General features: G+C 49.1%; 2 protein-coding genes and 1 long non-coding RNA gene across 6 annotated transcripts in view; 2 read left to right on the top strand and 1 right to left on the bottom strand.

Annotated features, from left to right (window-relative positions):
* The window catches only part of LOC149348810 (uncharacterized), a 70,397-nt gene that overhangs the window by 23,267 nt on the left and 28,823 nt on the right, over nucleotides 1-18,307 (top strand). For all 3 annotated transcript variants that reach the window (XM_089588365.1, XM_089588363.1, XM_089588362.1), the window contains exon 10: nucleotides 1,320-1,474. In XM_089588365.1, the coding sequence (XP_089444491.1) occupies nucleotides 1,320-1,474 (155 nt within the window). The remainder of the gene's footprint in view (nucleotides 1-1,319; nucleotides 1,475-18,307) is intronic.
* LOC149348812 (uncharacterized) lies at nucleotides 2,746-8,031 on the top strand. Of its 2 annotated transcripts, none has more exons than XM_089588359.1 (8): nucleotides 2,746-3,639; nucleotides 3,757-3,816; nucleotides 5,049-5,156; nucleotides 5,981-6,037; nucleotides 6,244-6,315; nucleotides 6,391-6,459; nucleotides 6,603-7,335; nucleotides 7,665-7,962. In XM_089588359.1, exons 1-8 carry the CDS (start codon nucleotides 3,325-3,327, stop codon nucleotides 7,916-7,918), a joined length of 1,668 nt encoding a protein of 555 aa, XP_089444485.1. In that variant the 5' UTR covers nucleotides 2,746-3,324; the 3' UTR covers nucleotides 7,919-7,962. The 2 variants fall into 2 exon arrangements, with proteins under 2 accessions (XP_089444485.1, XP_089444486.1); XM_089588360.1 differs by lacking the exon at nucleotides 7,665-7,962 and adding an exon at nucleotides 7,994-8,031 and having other exon boundaries at nucleotides 2,750-3,639.
* LOC149348811 (uncharacterized) lies at nucleotides 9,909-17,086 on the bottom strand. Its single transcript, XR_016292825.1, has 2 exons — nucleotides 16,788-17,086; nucleotides 9,909-10,045 (listed from the first exon to the last, which is right to left on the bottom strand). It is a non-coding gene; the product is annotated as an uncharacterized LOC149348811 (long non-coding RNA).

Genomic DNA, 18,307 nt, shown 5'->3' with positions numbered 1-18,307 from the left:
ATTCACGCTAAAACGCATAAAATCCAGCGCCCACCAGTTAGACTGTCCTGACGAGGCGACACCCCTTCTGATTGCTTTCTAACTTCCGGCAGGCCTAAATATATGCATTTTTTTTTTCATTATCGGTGTCAGAAATTTCAAATTCTGCTGGTAAATTTCGACGTGCTCTCTGGTGTTTGGAGCGTAGTGTTTCCCACTGGGTAATTTCGCTCGCATTACTGGCTTGAGTGGTAAGTACGAATGATGAAAATCACACTGGTTGCTATCCACCGATCCGACAGCAGTGTATCATTCACATGAACCTTAAACTAACGCATGGGTAGACACGCGAGTTTACCATTGTAACTTTGGGTCCGGACAAGCAGAAATTTCAGGGATCAAATTGCGGAAATAACTATTGAAGGGGTGTCGAGGAGAGGGTTTGGGAGGAGCTTAGACCTTGTATAAAAGGAAAATTCGATTACGCCTTCTTTTCTGATCGTTGCTCAATTTGACTAGTTTTTTTTTTCGCAAGCATAGTCGCTAGTGCCAGTTTCTCCAAGTTCGATCGATTGACTGATTGGTTGATTAGAGTTTTGTATGGTTGATTGATTGATCGATTAACAGATCTGCTGACTGATTGATTGGTTGGTGGAGTCACTGGATGACACTGACTGTTCAGCAGATTGGTGTACTGATTGACAGATATATTGAGTGACTGGTTTTCCTCTTAAGAAGATGCACAAGCGGCACTTTTTACAAGTTCAGTTGACTGACTGATTGATTTATTGGATAGCTAGAAGAAGATGCAGATGTGGTGCTTTCTACACATTCAATTGGCTGACTGATTTATTGGATAGCTGATTTATTGTTTGTCTTTGAAATGCACAAGCGGCACTTTCTAGAAGTTAATTGACTGACTGATGGATGTATTGGATAGATGGTTGATTGATTGACTGATAGATTGGTTGGTTGGTTGATGAAGAGACTGATTTTGACTGATTGATAGTCTGACAGACTGGCTGATTGATCGACTGATTGACTGAGTGACTGTGATTGATTGATTGAGAATTAATGCATGCCGCTCACTGAAAGAGTAGTTTTGTTGTCTACTAACAGACGCTCATTGCCTGTGGTTCAAGGAGTATAGAATTTATGCTCAGCTAGCGATACAGTTAGAAGAAATTCCAGTGCCTGGCGTACGAGTAACCAAATCACCTTTACTTAATGGCATTTGAAGGACTTAGTCTACGCCTCGACCGACTAACCCGATTATCTTACGTAATTCTTCGTGGTTGGAGTCCAGCGCTTGTTCGCGTGTGCATCCATATTTCCGGCAGAGGCTGAAAATGGACACCGTGTCCACCTCGGCTGGACTCCACTTGCGGACGTGTTTCCTGGAGCCGCCTGGTGGGACAAAACAAGCGGCGCCGACCCTTGCACACTGTCGAGCAAGATTTTGCCGCCGATGTACCCAGTCTGGTGCAAGCCCTGGGTAAGGAGGACGCGCGGTTTATTTTTACTTTTATGCTACATCTTATAGACCAGATTTTTTTACCCTCGCACGCAGGCTGCGGGCGCGCTCCTACTCTCGACACCAGTCGCCATCTGTCGGCGCGCGCGGCCCGAGGGACTGCGGGTCGCGCCGGCGCCGCGCATAGAACGCATGTTTACGTGTTCGCTTCTGCCGTTTTGTGCTCCATCAGCTAACGTATGAGGGTGTGTGCTGTGCGTCACTACTCACATTTGCCCTCTTCCAGACAGTGCTGCGGTTATCTTGTGCGCAGTTACTCGTTAACGTGACATCCGAGGGTAGTCGACCAGGTAGTGTACGGACTGGAAACCGGCACTTCGAAGCAGATTTCTGCGCTGTCGTGTCGTTTGTTGTCGCCTTTTACGTGCGATATCATCTATGATAATATTATGCATTAGAATGTAGATCTATTGACTTGACTCAGTGGAGTAGTAACTGGATAGGCGAGCTGCAGACTGAAGGTTGTCCGGACGGAGCGCGTGTTTTCGATCACCAGTACGTGTTCAGCATCCTTGCGCTGAGCTTGCTCTTGTTCCCATTCAGAACATTTCATGCACAGGATTGTAAGCACGACCGCTACCGATTTCAGCTGCTTTTTCCGCACACATGTCAGAGGTATCTGGGGGGTAAAGGTTTATCTATAGTATCTTTCTGCTGTTTGTATCTAGCTTAGCTTGGTTTGGTTTATTAAGGTTTTACGTTCCAAAGCGACTCAGGCTATGAGGGACGCCGTAGTGAAGGGCTCCGGAAATTTCGACCACCTGGGGTTCTTTAACGTGCACTGACATATCGCACAGTACACGGGCCTCTAGAATTTCGCCTCCTTCGAAATTCGGCCGCCGCGGCCGGGATCGAACCCGCGTCTTTTGGGCCAGAGCAGAGAGCCGTAACCACTGAGCCACCGCAGCGGTGCGGTATCTACATTATTCATAGGAAAATATGCGCGATTTCATTACATTTTCCACACTTAGCCAAACGCCTACGCAACGCTCTCACACGCGGCGAGAGCTCCTGAATAACATAACGCGACTTCGGACCTCAGAATTAGTGAAAGCTGGATTAGCTGCTCATATCTATTCAAGCTTTTATAAATTAAGCGAAAGTACGTTTTTATGCACAAGGTTGCATAAACCATGACAAAATTTGTTTTCTGTTGGCGCTGCGACTCAGTTGAGCTCACAGCGGTAATTTGTTGATAAACTGGCGCGGCGACAAGAAAGCCGTTTGTGGAAGGGGGGGGGGGGGGGGGCTTTATGGCCGGCAGGAAGGAATAAGAGTGCATGGGAATTGGAACTGCATACTAGCCGCACACCTAATTCTTGATATTGAATAAAAAGTTTCTTTGCGGTGGAGCACCAAGACGGAATTCGATTAAGCACGAGCGCGTTCTAAGCGCCGGCACAATTAACCTGAATGTCAAACTAAATGTCATTAAAACGCGTCAATGTTATCGCTTTGATAACGTAAATACTTCCTGCAACACAGCCACGCAGCGGAAGTATGCTCGACAATGTTTTTTTAGCGCCCGAAGCGCGGCTATATGCAGGCGCGGCCGCGGAACTGCCGCAGCCCCGCAGTCCCCAAAGAAACGCCCGCACCGCGGCGCGCCAGTCGGTGCAAAATGGCCGCGCCCAGGTGAGGCTCAAAAATCTGGTTGAAAATAGCCTCGAACCAGCGCGCGCGCGGCGCCGCTTCTCCTCCTCCTCTCCTCCTGGTATGCGCGAGCGGCGAGGTACGCGTTGAGTGCCGTGCGTGTCCTGCTGTTTTTGCGCGAGAAAACAGCTTTTACGTGTTTTGATGCTGACTGTAACATGAATCGTGAGCCGAGGTCTTCAGGGTACCACTGCGCTGTTGTTGGCTGCACCAACAACTACCGCAAGCGGAAAAAAATAGCCGCAGAGCCATGTGCGCAGCATCAACAGCCGCGGAGTCAGTGCGGCTGCAACTTGTTCCAACTGCATCGCTTTCCGTCGGATGAAGACGAGCGACGTCTTTGGCTGGCTAGCGTCAACAGAAAGGATTTTATGCCATCGGCCGCCTCTCGTGTCTGCTCGGAACACTTTGTTGGCGGACAACGGACAGCCACGAACTCCGTGCCTATGCTTAAGCTGGGCTACGAACGGAAGGTAAGCATTACGTGCGTATGTGGCCGTGTGTGAAAGCGTGGTTCCTTCAAACACGGGAATTTTTAATCAGGTGACTGTTGTACTGGAGAATAATTGTGCGCGACAACTTTCGCTCAGGTCAAGACCGCCAGGAGACGTATCGCAAGAACGGACTACGTGCCGACGAAAAAAAGGAAGGTGAGGTTCGTTTCGCGCATGTCATGGTATCTTGTTCGTGCAAATGCAAAAAAAAAAAGCCGATAGTTAGGCGAGTTGTACGTTTTATGTGTTTTCATTGCTTAGCGCGAAAAGGTCGAAAATGCGCAAATGTTAACAACGCACAAGCGCTGTGAAAATAAGTAGGGTGCAAGAAATGAAGTGCAAACGAGCAGAAAGTTCGCCGTTTTGTCAATGTTTTATCCCTTGACTGCTTTTGATGCTCTGTAACCCCACCGTTCACGCCCCGGATCAATTACTCATAACAAGCACACAGACAGACAGAGCGCGATATCGCAAAAATTCGTTGTGAAGTTTTTCATAAAAATACTGTGGATTTTTCAATATGCAATAAAATCGTGCCACTGTATTTCACAAAGCCAAAAGACTCGAGATCCCTGCCTTATATGGTCGTTTGTACATTTTAAAAAATATTGCTGAGATCCCGAGTTTCGAATGCTGCATGAACTGTGCTCAGCTGCTATGAAAACATTGGTGTCAGTGCCACAATTGATGCAGGCTTTGTCAAAACTGGTAATCTAGACTTTCTCCAATCCTTGTTGCAATGTTTTTTTTAAATCTCTTTTGAGGCTTTGTCTGCTAGCTTTGCAAAAGTGAAATTTCATAACTTTAATCAAGTATCAGCCCAACTGGACATGATTTATGTAAGCAGACGTTATCTCTTGCTTGGGTTCATCATGCAGAACAGGTGGTTAATGCTTAATACCTATGCATAAAATATGTTTCAACTCTAATGTAATAACGTGAATTTCAACCTCTGTACATTCTGCTTTTTGTATGAGTCATGACAAGATATCATTGTACTTAATCACCTATTCTTGAGAAACATTCTCTCGAGTGCATAATTGGATTGTTCCATGATATTAATTATTAGCTTAATGTATGCAAGGTACTGACTACGTATTAGAAAAGGCATTTGTACCTGTAGATAACGCAGCATATCGCTGTCCACTGCTGCATGTTCTCGAATTATTATTTAATTCTCTTAACAATGGGATACATGCTGTGGATCACTTGCATTATTTGAGTGCTAAATGGATGCAATGAGTTGCTTTGTTCCTAATGCATGTGCAACTTGAGCAGTGTACACACATCACGTCCATAAAAAATTGAGTGGATCGTGCAATCAACTTAAGGAGGCAGTTAGTGAAGAAAAAGTTGCTTTGTCACTCTGTTCTGTTGCATTTATCTAGGTTGTGGAGCCAGACACGGAGACCAGCCCTGATACTTCTGCACCTAATCCAGTACAAGACGTCGTACCTGCTGCTAATGAAGATTTAAACTGCGCTCTAGTCGATCAGGTGAATGAAGTCACTTTTAACATACACTTATGGAGTGACGTACTTGCATAATGGCATCTACAGTGCTTAGCACAATAATGGGCTGTCGCTTACAGCTTTTGAGACTGTCCACATTGTCCTCTACATGGCAGTGCCGTTCCGAGGGTTTTGTTATCTCAGAGTTGCATTTTTGCATGTGGTGCTTGAAGGACTATATTTGTTTGGGGGAATTGCCTCACAGGCTCAAAGAAAAAGCATTGTTTGAGACAATATTACTTAGCAGTCTCTATTAGAAGTAACATTAAGTAATACTAACACACATACTATGAGACATTTAAATGAAACAAAGTTATTTTAAATAAGCAGCTAGAACACATTTGTTTGGACTCTTAGCTGAATCAGAGGTATCTGTATGTTCAAGAACACTATTTGTCAGTAATAGCCTGTAGCAAAGCAATGAATTAAAAGCAGTAGGAGTATGGTTTTTCTGTGTGCTTCCTGCAGTGTAAGCATTGTTTTCCTCTGCTACAAATTTATGAAAGAATACTTTTACAGCTATCACTGATTGCTTAGGCCTCATTAAGTCATTGCTGTCATCTCTTTTACTCACTTTCATAACTTTCGTAACCACGTAAGCGTTTGAACTAAAGAAAATGTGATTATGCTGCTGCAAAAGTGTGTGGGGGCTAAGGCCTCGTCAGGCTTCCGAACCTTTAGCCGTAGGCCACCCATAGGGACTATCTGTATTGCTTCCTGCAAATAGTTTCTTACTTACTGTTAGCAGTGTGTTCTAACTCTTGTTATGCCATGGTGTGACACAGGTGCTGTTTAAATTTCCTTTGCAGGATACAGATGTTGGAAGTCCCAGCATGCTTGTCGTGCTGAAGTCTGACCTTAATGCTGTAAGCTGCTAAACTTCAGTACACTCTGCATGCTCAGTGAATCAGTTTTACATTTTATTTATTCCGGCCATGCACTTGTGTGAGCAGTATGCAGATAAACAGATGGTTCCTTCTCCAAGACAGAAAGGAGAGGCAACAGATAGCAATGTAACTTTGTACTCAGTCTATTTTAGGCTTGCAGTAGTAAAACTTCCAATTTTTTTCAGTCATCACTGTGCCTTGAAGAATGCATGCCTGCAGCTTGCCCGACCCAGACACTGGAAGGTCACAGTCACCATGTCAGTAGGCTTTACATTTTTTTTTGTTCTTACATGTTAAACGGTGCAGGACAGAGTTGCATTTTTGAAATACAGCATGTTTTGCAGGCGCTCAGTTCTGCAGCCACAACAAACACAAGCAGCAGAGGAACACAGACAGAAACTGTAAGTGTTTTTTATTCAAGCATTTACTGTACACTAAATACAAGTTTTCCTTGCATGACCTCAAAACTAAGTGACCACTCTCTATTTCACTTTCAAAAGGTATGGCTTACTAATACAGTGTGTCTAAATATTTGCATTTCCAGGTCTGCACACGAGACCACAGTGTGCAGTGGGAAGACCCCTCTCTGGCTGACCACACCTACACTTTACGGCAGCAAGTGCTGATGGCATCACAGATGACTTGTCAAGACATAGCTTTTTACACTGGGGTGTCTAACCATGTCTTCAGGACGTTATTGACTTGTCTGGAAAAAATTCCAATGCCACAGTCACGGCTAGCATTGGAGGACCAGCTTCTTTTGACACTTATGCGCCTCAGGCTTGGCCTGCTGTACAGAGACCTTTCCTTCAGGTTTAGAATATCTGTTTCGTCTGTCTGCAAAATCTTTAATAGCACTCTAGAATGCCTGAAAGAAATTATGAAATATTATGTGATTTGGCTGCCGAAAGCTAGAATTGAAAGCAGCATGCCATATTCATTCATAGAGAATGGCTATGAAAACACTCGTTGCATTTTTGACTGCACGGAGGTTGCTCTGGAAAGGCCAAAAAAACAACGAGCAAGAGCTCAAACATACAGTTCCTACAAAGGGCACAACACAGTGAAGTTCTTGATTGTTATCGCCCCTTGTGGGTACATAATGTTTGTGTCCCGTACTTTTGGGGGACGTGCCTCTGACAAGCACATTGTTAGGGAGTCCGGTGTCCAGGAGTACCTTGTTCGAGGCGATGTGATAATGGCCGATAGAGGTTTTACCTTGGACCCGTACCTGGAGGCCCAGGGAGTCAAGCTGAATACCCCAGCATTTACTAGAGGTAACGAGGCACAATCTTGCAGAACTTATCTAATGATAAAAAAGGAAAGCTTCCTTCTAGAAATGCATCACCAGGTTTTAAAGGCTGTTTGCTTCTTTTTCAAGTTGTTCAGTGGGCACAGTGCTGTTGTGGTTAGCAGTTGTTTGGCACAAAGCTTCATAAATCTTTGCTCCAGTAGCGCTGCTAACGAGTGTTTCTAAAACGGCATTCCTTTTTCATTTTTGGCTGGCACATTGTGGTTTGCTACATTTATCTGTAACAAGCAGCTTTCTTTTTAATGTTGAGGTTCAAGAGAATACATGCATCATGCTGAAATTTTTTGCTTGCAGGCAAACATCAACTGTCGGAGCAGGAGGTCACACAGACACGGCGCATTGCATCAGTGCGGATACACGTCGAGAGGGCGATAAATCGCATAAAAACTTATCGCATATTCAAATCGGCTCTCAGCATCAAATGCAAAAAAACTATTGATGCAATGGTCTTTGTATGTGCAGGCCTCTGCAATTTTAAAATGCCATTAATAGCTGAACAATCCTCTGGAAGCAAAAAAGTCGATTCAGCAAGTTTAACCGAGGACTGATCAGGAGTGCTGTGAAAGGCAATAAACATTTTCATGCAAACTGACATTGAAGTTTTTTTTTTCATTTTGTTACAGAATGCTGTAAGTGAATGAACCACAAGACTGACTGCAATGACATCACAAAATGAACAAGGGAGGGGAAAACCTCAGGTTGCTTGAGCCAACGTTTCGACAAGGGGACTTGTCTTCGTCTGGGCAAAGCGTTCATCATTGGCAGAGATTAAACAGGGCCTTCGCTCAAGCAACCTGAGGTTTTCCCCTCCCTTGTTCATTTTGTGGTCGCCAAGGATCATCTATCATACCCTCTCTGTACCATGGACTGCAATGACATCAGAGATTTAAGATCTGTTTGTATTCTGAAAGGTCAAGTTTGCCTTCTGCTTCCATAATTTGAAGACGGGGCAGCATGCTACTGAAATAAAATTTTCGTAGCCTTTGCATCGTGTGCTCCACATATGTCGCGTCAAAAGGAACCTCTGCAACTATGGCCCATTTTAAGGACCATACATAGAAGAAACATAGACTCTTCCTGGCACACAGCATTGTGAACTGTACTTGGCCATAATAGCCGTTGGGTCCATTTTCATTTAGAACATAGGTTCCATTATCTAGACTCACATCATACTTCCCAGAGCTGATTAAGTCTCTACAATCCTCGACTACTGGGCATTTGATCTCGAGGATTGCATCATTGGACGCTATGATGCCATCAGGTGTTGCTGAGAGCCATGGCTCATCCTTACATACATGAATGCCTTCTAATGAAACTGACAAATCAAAGGTGGCTTCGAATTGTTGTCGAGCCACGGCTTCATATCGCAAGCCGTGTTGTGTTGCAGCACTTCCATGAAATGTGGGAGCAGTAAGCGACAACAGGGCTTTTTCTGTTGGTGTCGTCTGCCTCTTGGGCACTCTTTTGATGTTCGAAGCTGTTAACCGCACTCGTCGTGAGGTGTGCCATAAGTGGCCATTTTGATTTTTTGTGGCTGCCTTCAACAACTGCATTGCTTCTGTGGAAATTGCTATGTACTTAAGGTAAAATCTGTTGCATAATTCACATGCTTCTGGCAATTTCTCACTCTCCTCATGAGAGGCATGCTCAGCAATTGGTGGTTGAGCCGGTCTTGAAGGTGGTTGTCGCACAGCAGCTGTCATTGTTGCATGAAGGAGAGTCCCTGAAGTCAAAACATATGAAATTAACTTTCATGCACCGTACATCAAATCTGTTGCCATGCAGGTGGAGTGCCTTAGTGATTGACAATCTGAAAAACTTGCTTGTTATATTGGCTGGCTACAATATGCGGCTTTTAATTCTTGTTAGGAGTTGTTTTAGTGACATTTAAAATATGCTGATGACATCCACTTAACAGGGCGCATAGTATTGTAAAAGTATAGGGAAACAGAATGGAAAAATCTTCACAGAACTTCTGCAGAATAGCTAACATAAATGCATGGATTAAAATAATGTTGCAGAAACATATCTAGGAAATGACTTACCGGGAATGCTAAGAAGATCCTTAAAAGGGCAGTTTTCGTAAAACTCTGCCAGATCTTTATCGCTGTCAAAGATGCGGGGGATACATAGTGGCTGATTTTTCTTCCTCTCCTGGTCAATTGTCCGCTTCTGCAACTTGAAGTTAATATCCTCCAGGGCTGCTGGAACCAAGTTTCTTTTCGTGCCTCGATTCCAAGCAGCTGCTTTATCTGTGCATGCTTCCCCGGTGAGGCCTGAAGATACGGCCAGGTCAATTTTCCACAGTAGCGCACCCACATGGCTGCACACTTTTCCCTTCCCTGCCATACAAGAGCAGCCACTATTTATGATCTCGCCGCTTTTGCCGCAGCACACCCATGCTTCGTGAAGCACTTTGGCACACTGTGATGCCTGTACTTGGCATTTCAGCAATGCCATTTCAGTATCTATTGTATGTACGAGCACTGTCCCTACCCATCCACTCTGCAAATATGAGTAGGATTCCATGCTCCTGAATGATTTCACCTCCTTGAGGTCACATGCTTTATTTTCAAGAAAGTAAAATATAATGTGTGGCATCTGGACTTGTGGCCACTTCTTTATGTCGTCACTCCAGTCTGTGACAACGCTTGGATGACTGTACATCTTGCCACCTGCAGACAAATATGGAGGTCACAAAATCAGAGCAATGGAAGTTGATAGTTCAGATAAGCAGAAAAAAATACCTCTCGAAAATTTTTGTTGCATGCTAAATATGACAGCAAATAATATGCGGTATTACAGCACTGCCAAGTAAGCAATGTTGTTACCGCGAACTACCGGGCCTTGGCAGAAGCAAAACAGTGTGCTCATTGCACCAGTTGTCAAGATACCAAAGCCTGCAAAACTTGTGTGAAGACGCGTAGCGTGCTTAATGACGACCGTAAACGCGCTTGCTCGTCAAAGCACAATCGAGGTGCGGGTGGCGTGGCGAATTTCGTCTGCCGCGTAGCAAATACCCATGCAACCTCTAAAGTAGGAGGGCGCTGCGATCGCCGAGGTGAGCGGACGCGTTCACATCGGCTCTGTCTTCTACAGATGTTTTCGCAGCGATTTCAACAGCATTTTACCGCCAATATTTCACCAACGGATCCGTGAAGTCGAGAGGCATCGACGGATACCCAGTTTTGAGGTGGGCCACCATTCTTCTCAGAGATATTGAATTATCTGCATTCCGACCACGCCGTAGCTTCGCTGGGCCTAGGCGCGTTCGCCAGACGCTAGGCCTAGCGGGCGCAACAGCTGCGCGCCGCTGACGAACGCGGCGCCAAGTGTACGGACTGTTTTGAAGGAAGCGGCACAAGCCGACGAACGTCACTCAAGAATGAACGTGCAAGTGATGGGGGAAGACATTTCCGCCGAAGAAATTACCGAAGAAGCCGGATGGAAGACCGCCGGAGAGCGGCGTTCGAAAACCCGAGACCGCGGTACGAATTCGACGCACGACATCGAGGCAAGAACGAACGCGCATGGCACCAGCCAGCAAGGTACGAAACCCAAGAATGTCAAAGGAAAGGTTATTAAAGCGGGACGCATGCCCAGACTACCGAAGGAGGAAATCAAAATCGTGGTTCGACCACAAGGCGGTCTCGACATCGTTAAGGTCGGCGCCCCGACGGTCACCGCCGCAATCTTCGCAGCCGCTGGCATAACGGGAGACGAAGGTGCAGAAGACACGGTCTGTCCCAACTCACACCAGAACATCGTCGTCGTCAGCACAGCGAAACGAACGAACGCGGACCGCTATGCCAAAATACGGCAAATTGACATCCAAGGAAAATCACATGCAGTCAACGCGTATGAAACGGCACCCGATAATACAACCAAGGGAGTGATTCATGGCATCCCCATTGCGCACGGACCCCAGGCACTGGACGAGAACATCGTAAACCCGAGAAACCCACTTGCACTGGCGGCCAAACGCATAGGCACTACGACCACGGTCGTTATTGCCTTTGACGGACTCAAGGTGCCCAACGTCGTCAGGTACGGCGCAACACTCGTCCGTTGCACGTTGTATCGCAAGCAAATTGACATCTGTTACAAGTGCGGACGCCTCGGCCACCGCATGGACGTTTGCCCAAATCCCGCCAACCGCATATGCAGGGGATGCGGAGACCGCGACCCCGACAAGGGACACCAGTGCTCGCCCAAGTGTAACCTGTGCGGCGGCGCTCACATGACGGCCGACAAGGGCTGCAAGGCAAGGTACAAGACTCCGTACGTGATTCGCAGGCGACGATGGGAACGCCAAAACGCAAATGCCCAACTAACACAGCAAGACTTCCCGCCCATCCAGCCGCCCAGACTGAGATCAACGTCGAGTTCGCGTGACGGATCCCGCTCCCGCAGCCGGCAAAGGGACAGCCGCGATCAGAAAACATCGAGATCCAGGACACCAACTCCCGGAGACAAGGTGAGCTGGGCGGATACTGTCCGGGGCACCGCGCGGGAGGGGGTCGTAACAGCGCCTGTAGTCCCAGGGCAAAATCAGCAAAATCACAAAGCCGATAATGGCATTTTAGAGGCGCTCAGGAAAGAGAACGCAGAAATACGAAAGGAGAACGCGGTAATGCGCGAACTAGTGCAAAAGCTCATGCTGGAGATGCAAGAACTCAGACGCGAGCACGCCGTGGTGGAACAAAACAAACAAATCGCACAACAGCAGGCGCCAACGAGCGCTCCGGACGCGAACGCGCCCGCCCCGAAGAAACGCGCGCTACAACAACAGCACGAGGGTGGTTTCGAGACCCAGGTTCCAGCCGAAATTACAGACATCAAGACAATGCTGTGCACAATGCAAAGTACCATTGAGACCCTTCACGCAACAGTCCTCGGGCTAGCAAACAGGACCACTAACCTCGAAGGAAACATGCAGATAATAATGAATCATTCCGTATTCACGCAACACGGACACGTGCCGGCTAGCTGTGATGTGGGACCGAGTCACCATCAAGGGCAGGCGGACAACTCGCTTCAGCATCAACATGGCCAATGACAACCAAGGGATAGTAATATGGCAGTGGAACTGCCGTGGCTTCGCCGGCAAAAAGGCGGTTCTACAGCAACACATCCGGCACGCAACACGTAAACCGGACGTAATATTACTCCAAGAAACACTCACCAATGCGGCTACTTTGACTGGCTACAAAACGCATGACAGCAAAATCAAGGGGAGGGGTGTATGCACGCTCGTTAGGAAGCGTCTCACATTCGTTGAACACGAACTAAGTGGCGTCCAGATGGAACACGCTTTCATCGAACTGATACCCACCAAGCAGAGGAAACAAAGTATATTCATATTGAACGTTTACAGCAGCCCGTCAAAACACCGCCAACGCTTCCGTGCGCTGTTTCAGAAGACGCTGAAGATTGCCGGGTCCCGGACGTTGATTGCAGGGGGCGATTTCAACGCGGCAGACACAGCATGGGGTTACGGATACAGCACGACCAAGGGAAGACAACTCGGACAAGATGCGCATGAACTCGACTTCATGTTACTTACGGACCCGACGCACCCGACAAGAATCGGTAACTCTACTACCAGAGACACGACCCCGGACCTTACGTTCGCCCGAAATACCGAGACGACGGCCACCACGTGGAAAAACACGTCGACCGACCTTGGGAGCGACCACATGATCGTCGAAATATACGTCCAGACGCCAGACAAGGCGCAGGGCAGTAAGCGAAAGTTCCAATGGACCGACTGGGAAGACTTCAGAAAGAAACGAGACCAAAAAGAATCTGCAGGTGATACAATCACGGACATCGAAGCCTGGACCCGCTCGCTGGTTGCAGACGCCAAAGCGTCAACCAAGACCGTCGAAACTGAGGTTGAAACTGACAAGATGGACAGCCGCCTGGCGCATCTCATCGAGGCGAAGAATTCGATCCTGGCTAGGTGGAAGGGCCAGAGACTCAATCGGAGACTTAGAAAGAAAATAGCTGAGATCAACCGCAACATCGAGGAGCACTGCCGAACGCTCAACCGCCAGCAATGGGACGAGTTATGCAATGCAGTCGATGGACAACTGCACAACGGGAAATCGTGGAACCTGCTCAGGTATCTGTTGGACGAAACGAAGACCAAATCCCACCAGAGTGACTGCCTCGCACGTCTATTACACAGGGAGCTCGAGAAGTACGGAGAAGATGCAGTGACCGACCAGTTACTAGCCAAGTACTTGCCGCACACGTCGACTGTACAACACGGCCCTTATGATGGAGATCCGAATGTAGAATTGGATAAGGACTTTAGTGCAGAAGAGATCAGGACGGCGCTGCACAACCTACACAGCAGATCGGCGCCAGGCCCTGACTGTGTGTCGAATCGCGCCCTGAAGAATCTTGACGACAAATCCGTGGAACAGTTAACGGCATTTATCAATGACTGCTGGCAGCGCGGCACCCTCCCGCAACAATGGAAAACTGCGAAAATGATACTAATCCCGAAACCCGGAAAAGCACCGAGCCTCGAAAACCTTCGCCCGATATCGCTGCCGTCCTGCGTCGGCAAGACCATGGAGCACGCACTGCTTAACCGCTGGCAAGCCCACTTAGAGCACAAAGGGGCATACCCACCATCCATCATAGGATTTCGCCCACAATTGTCCACGCAGGACGCAATGATACAACTGAAGCACCACGTTCTTGATGGCAAGACGAGAGGCACCAAAGCAATTCTCGGCCTCGACCTTGAAAGCGCGTTCGATAGAATCGCGCACTCGGCGATCTTACACCAGATATCGCGGCATAACCTTGGTGTACGCACGTACAACTACGTTAAAGATTTCTTGACAGACAGGCGAGCTGTTTTAGTGGCAGGGGACCTCCAGCTAGAAGAGCAAACGCTGGGGAGCACCGGCACCCCGCAGGGCTCCGTCATCTCGCCCACGCTCTTCAACCTGGTCATGATCGGCCTAGCAGAAAAGCTACAAGAACTGAAAGACGTCCGGCACACAATATACGCCGACGATATAACCCTTTGGGTGCACAAAGGCAGCGACGGTCACATCGAAACAGCACTGCAACTAGCAATCGAGACAATAGAGGAATACCTAGAGGGTACGGGTTTACGATGTTCGCCGAAAAAGTCAGAACTCCTACTCTACCGCCCCACGCAGAGGGGCAGACCACCCGGGAGTGGTCGGAATGCGGCAACGACAAAGCGCGAGTACGAAGAGATCAGACTACGTACGAGAAACGGAGCAACCATCCCGATAGTACACACAATTAGGGTCCTCGGCATGATAATCGAAGCCAACGGCGTCAACGGCGAAACGATCACTAAATTAAAGCACAAGACAGCTAACGCCATGCGAATCCTCAAGAGGGTCACTAGCAGAAGAAACGGGATGAGGGAGGAGAGTCTCACACGACTCATACACTCTTTCGTCATTAGCCATATTGCGTACGTTGCGGCATTCCACAACTGGTACAAGGGAGAAGAAGCCAAGATCAATGTCCTCATTCGCAGGGTGTACAAGATAGCACTGGGTCTACCCGAGTCTACCAGCACGCATCGCTTGCTCCAGCTCGGACTTCACAACACGCTTAGCGAAATCGCCGAGGCGCAGCGCACTTCACAACTGGAAAGATTAACGGGAACGACAGCAGGCCGCCAGATCATGGAAAGTCTCGGCATCCGTTACCACGTACAACAAGGCCAGAAAGTCGCCATTCCAAACGCGATCAGACAAACGCTAAGAGTCGACCCGATTCCACGAAACGTCCACCCGGAACACAACCGGGGAAGAAGAGTGGCCAGGGCCAGAGCTCTCCTGCACAGCCATGGAGACGATACAGGGACAAGGTTCGTTGACGCCGCGGAATACGCAGAACGCTCGCGATTCGCGGTTGCGGTCGTCGATTCGTGCGGCAAAACGCGCATAACGTCAAGTGTAGCGTGCGAACGCGCAGAAGAGGCGGAGGAAGCGGCGGTGGCACTCGCCCTCACGGATCCGACGTGCACCGTGGTTCTCTGCGACTCGCGTCAGACGGTTAGAAACTTCGCCAAAGGATGGATCTCACAGAGAGCGGCCCAAGTCCTGAGGAACCGGCAAGTCCAGCAGGAGGTAGAATTCCAAACCAGAATTCAATGGTTCCCGGCGCACATGGGAGAAGTATCGAGGACGTATCGCAACCGCAACGAGACGGCACACGCCAAGGCGCGCGAGCTCGCGAACCGCGCCGGCGACCGTCGTCCGTGGAATAGCACCAAAGACTGCTTGACCAGCTACAACGAAATTACCAAGGCCCTCTGCCTGGCCCGCCGAACCTTCCCTCCGCCCAGCGACAAGCTGGAGAGGGCGCACGCGGTGACCCTCAGACAACTGCAGACGCTCACGTACCCCAACCCGGAACTATACCACAGGCTTTACCCCGGTACATACCCGACAAATATATGCAAGGTCTGCAACGCCAATGTAGCCACTTTAACTCACATGCTCTGGGACTGTAAGAAAAACCTTCACGGTGCTAATTCCGGAACCCTCCCGCCGCGGTTGGCCGCTGCCTTGCGCAGCCCCAGCCTCGGGGACCAACTCTGGGCCGTCCAGCAGGCCCGCGAGGCGACGGCGAGGCAGCGCCTCGACGTCCCCACGTGGGAGACCTAAGGCCCCGTCGGCGAAAGCTCTGCAGGACTATGAATAAAGTTGTTACCAACCAACCAACCAACCTCTAAAGTAACTTTCGTTGTTTAGCGTGACAGTTATTTGAGGCCGCAACACTTTTCTTTCGTCGAGTGAAGAGTGGACACGTACAAGAAAAAAAGTGGCGAGGCAGCGAGAACGACCATTGCTCGCGCTCGCTCGGTGCCCCAAGCAAGCGACGATGACATACGCGATGTCAACAAGCGTAGACAGTGCTTTCGTTCGGTGCCTGCGCGCTCTGGCTTAGTAAACATTCTCGCACCTACCGCCTAGATCTGCTCGTAGGTGAGCATTTATCTCAAAGTGATAATCCGCTGAAACACAGCGATAACACCAGGTATCAAGCGCCTGAATCTGTCACGACGCGTATCTCGCTGAGAAGTGCACTGTAGTACCTGCCTGAAATTGTGAACTGTATTCGGGTTATCTGTCACGAAAGGAATTTGTCACCGTGAGTGGTCGAACAATAAAGTTCGCGTCTGCACACCAGGCGCACTTAAGCAAAGGGAAGTGCGGCTAACGTAAACATTCATGACGTGACTGTCATGCTGGCTGGTAATCGTAGTCTATCGAACTCAATCAGATAGCATACAAGAAGCTTGGCGGCTGCCTGTGTCGCTTCTTCGACCGCCGTCGTAGCCAGCGGTGCGACCGTTGCTATGCACTAGAGTAAACAAACAACTCGTAAACAAATTTCGCTTACCTAGGTCAATCATCGGAACGACGGTGGAAGTGTTTCCGGCCCCATAATCCGACGAAGTTCCGGCGATCCCTCAGCAAAACGATGTTTGTCTTGCTCGAAAAGCTTTTTTCGTCACCCAGACGCTTTTATAACAGACAAAATAAATGAGAAGCTCCGACAGGTCAATTTGCGGCACCGCCGTCCGGCACCGTGAACGTAGCACAAATGCGTGCGCGCATACCAGCATGGCGCTAGGGACAAGAACAGAACATAGACGGCGCCACCTCCCCAAGATGGCGGCGCCCTAGATGAAATGGTCTATACAGCTGTTCGTTTGAAAAGCCGTCGGCGTCGCAGTTGTAGTGGTCGGCAACGTGGTTGTCAATTTCTGCGTGTAATTTTCATTTTTCCATAGGTAGGATATACGTAGCGAAAGATTGCGACAAAGCTAGCGAAGCGAGGGGAGGCGAGAGCGACGACGAGGCAAGCGGTGTGACGTCATGCCAAACGGCAGCGGCCGCTCCACGGTGGGGCGCACGGTGTGACGTCATGCCTAATGGTGCGGCGAGCGCCCGGCGCCCGCCAGCTGCGGTGGTTGCTAGGCAACGGCTCAAGGACAGTCTCTGTGCCTCCTGGGAGCACCGCCACATGGAAATCGCTAGTTCATGGCCAATGTAGATTTCGCTACAAAAGTTGAAGACACGCATAACTGGCTAACTGGGTCAGTGGATACCTCAGTCGCGCTTTCATGTACATGACAGTGGTGACCACCTGCCAATATAGTGTGCTTTAGCACTACATTTCGTGCTTATCAATACTAAAAAATTGCCGGGGGCTTAGCTTTGGTTAAGCCTGGTAGGTTGCGAAAGCAAAAGCGCAGCGCCTCCAACTGAAGGAACGCAGTGCGCCGCGTCTGCAGGTCACGCGTGGCTACCGGCCGCCGCTGCTTGACGACTAAAAGCGTCTTGGAACGCAGTGCGCCGCGTCTACAGGTCACGCGCGGCTATGCCGCCGCTGCGCGACTGAAGGCGTCTTGGAACGCAGTGCGCCGCGTCTACAGGTCACGCGCGGCTATGCCGCCGCTGCGCGACGACTGAAAGCGTCTTGGAACGCTGTGCGTCGCGTCTACAGGTCACGCGCGGCTATGCCGCCGCTGCGCGACGACTGAAAGCGTCTTGGAACGCAGTGCGCCGCGTCTACAGGTCACGCGCGGCTATGCCGACGCTGCGCGACGACTGAAAGCGTCTTGGAACGCAGTGCGCCGCGTCTACAGGTAACGCGTGGCTACCGGCCGCCGCTGCGCGACGACTCGAAGCGTCTTCGGTATTTTATTTTATATTTTGTTTTTGATGTCGTTGCGCCTGAAAGAAAGACACCGTGGTTATGAAACTACTCTCGCTCACTGAACTTGTAGAACGCCGCCGGGCTCGCCATGCTGCGGCATAGGCGCGTTGCTTAGCCAACCGCTCTTGCCTTTCTTAATCTTTTAAGCTTTGCTGGTATGCTGTTATGCTGTCTGCATATTTTTCCTGTACAACTTC

The sequence above is a fragment of the Amblyomma mixtum genome, chromosome 4 (assembly GCF_055824585.1).
Source record: "Amblyomma mixtum isolate Tamu chromosome 4, ASM5582458v1, whole genome shotgun sequence".
Taxonomy (NCBI): Eukaryota; Metazoa; Arthropoda; class Arachnida; order Ixodida; family Ixodidae; genus Amblyomma; species Amblyomma mixtum.
The sequence above is the reverse complement of the archived record's forward strand: the minus strand, read 5'-3'. Positions and strand labels throughout refer to the sequence as shown.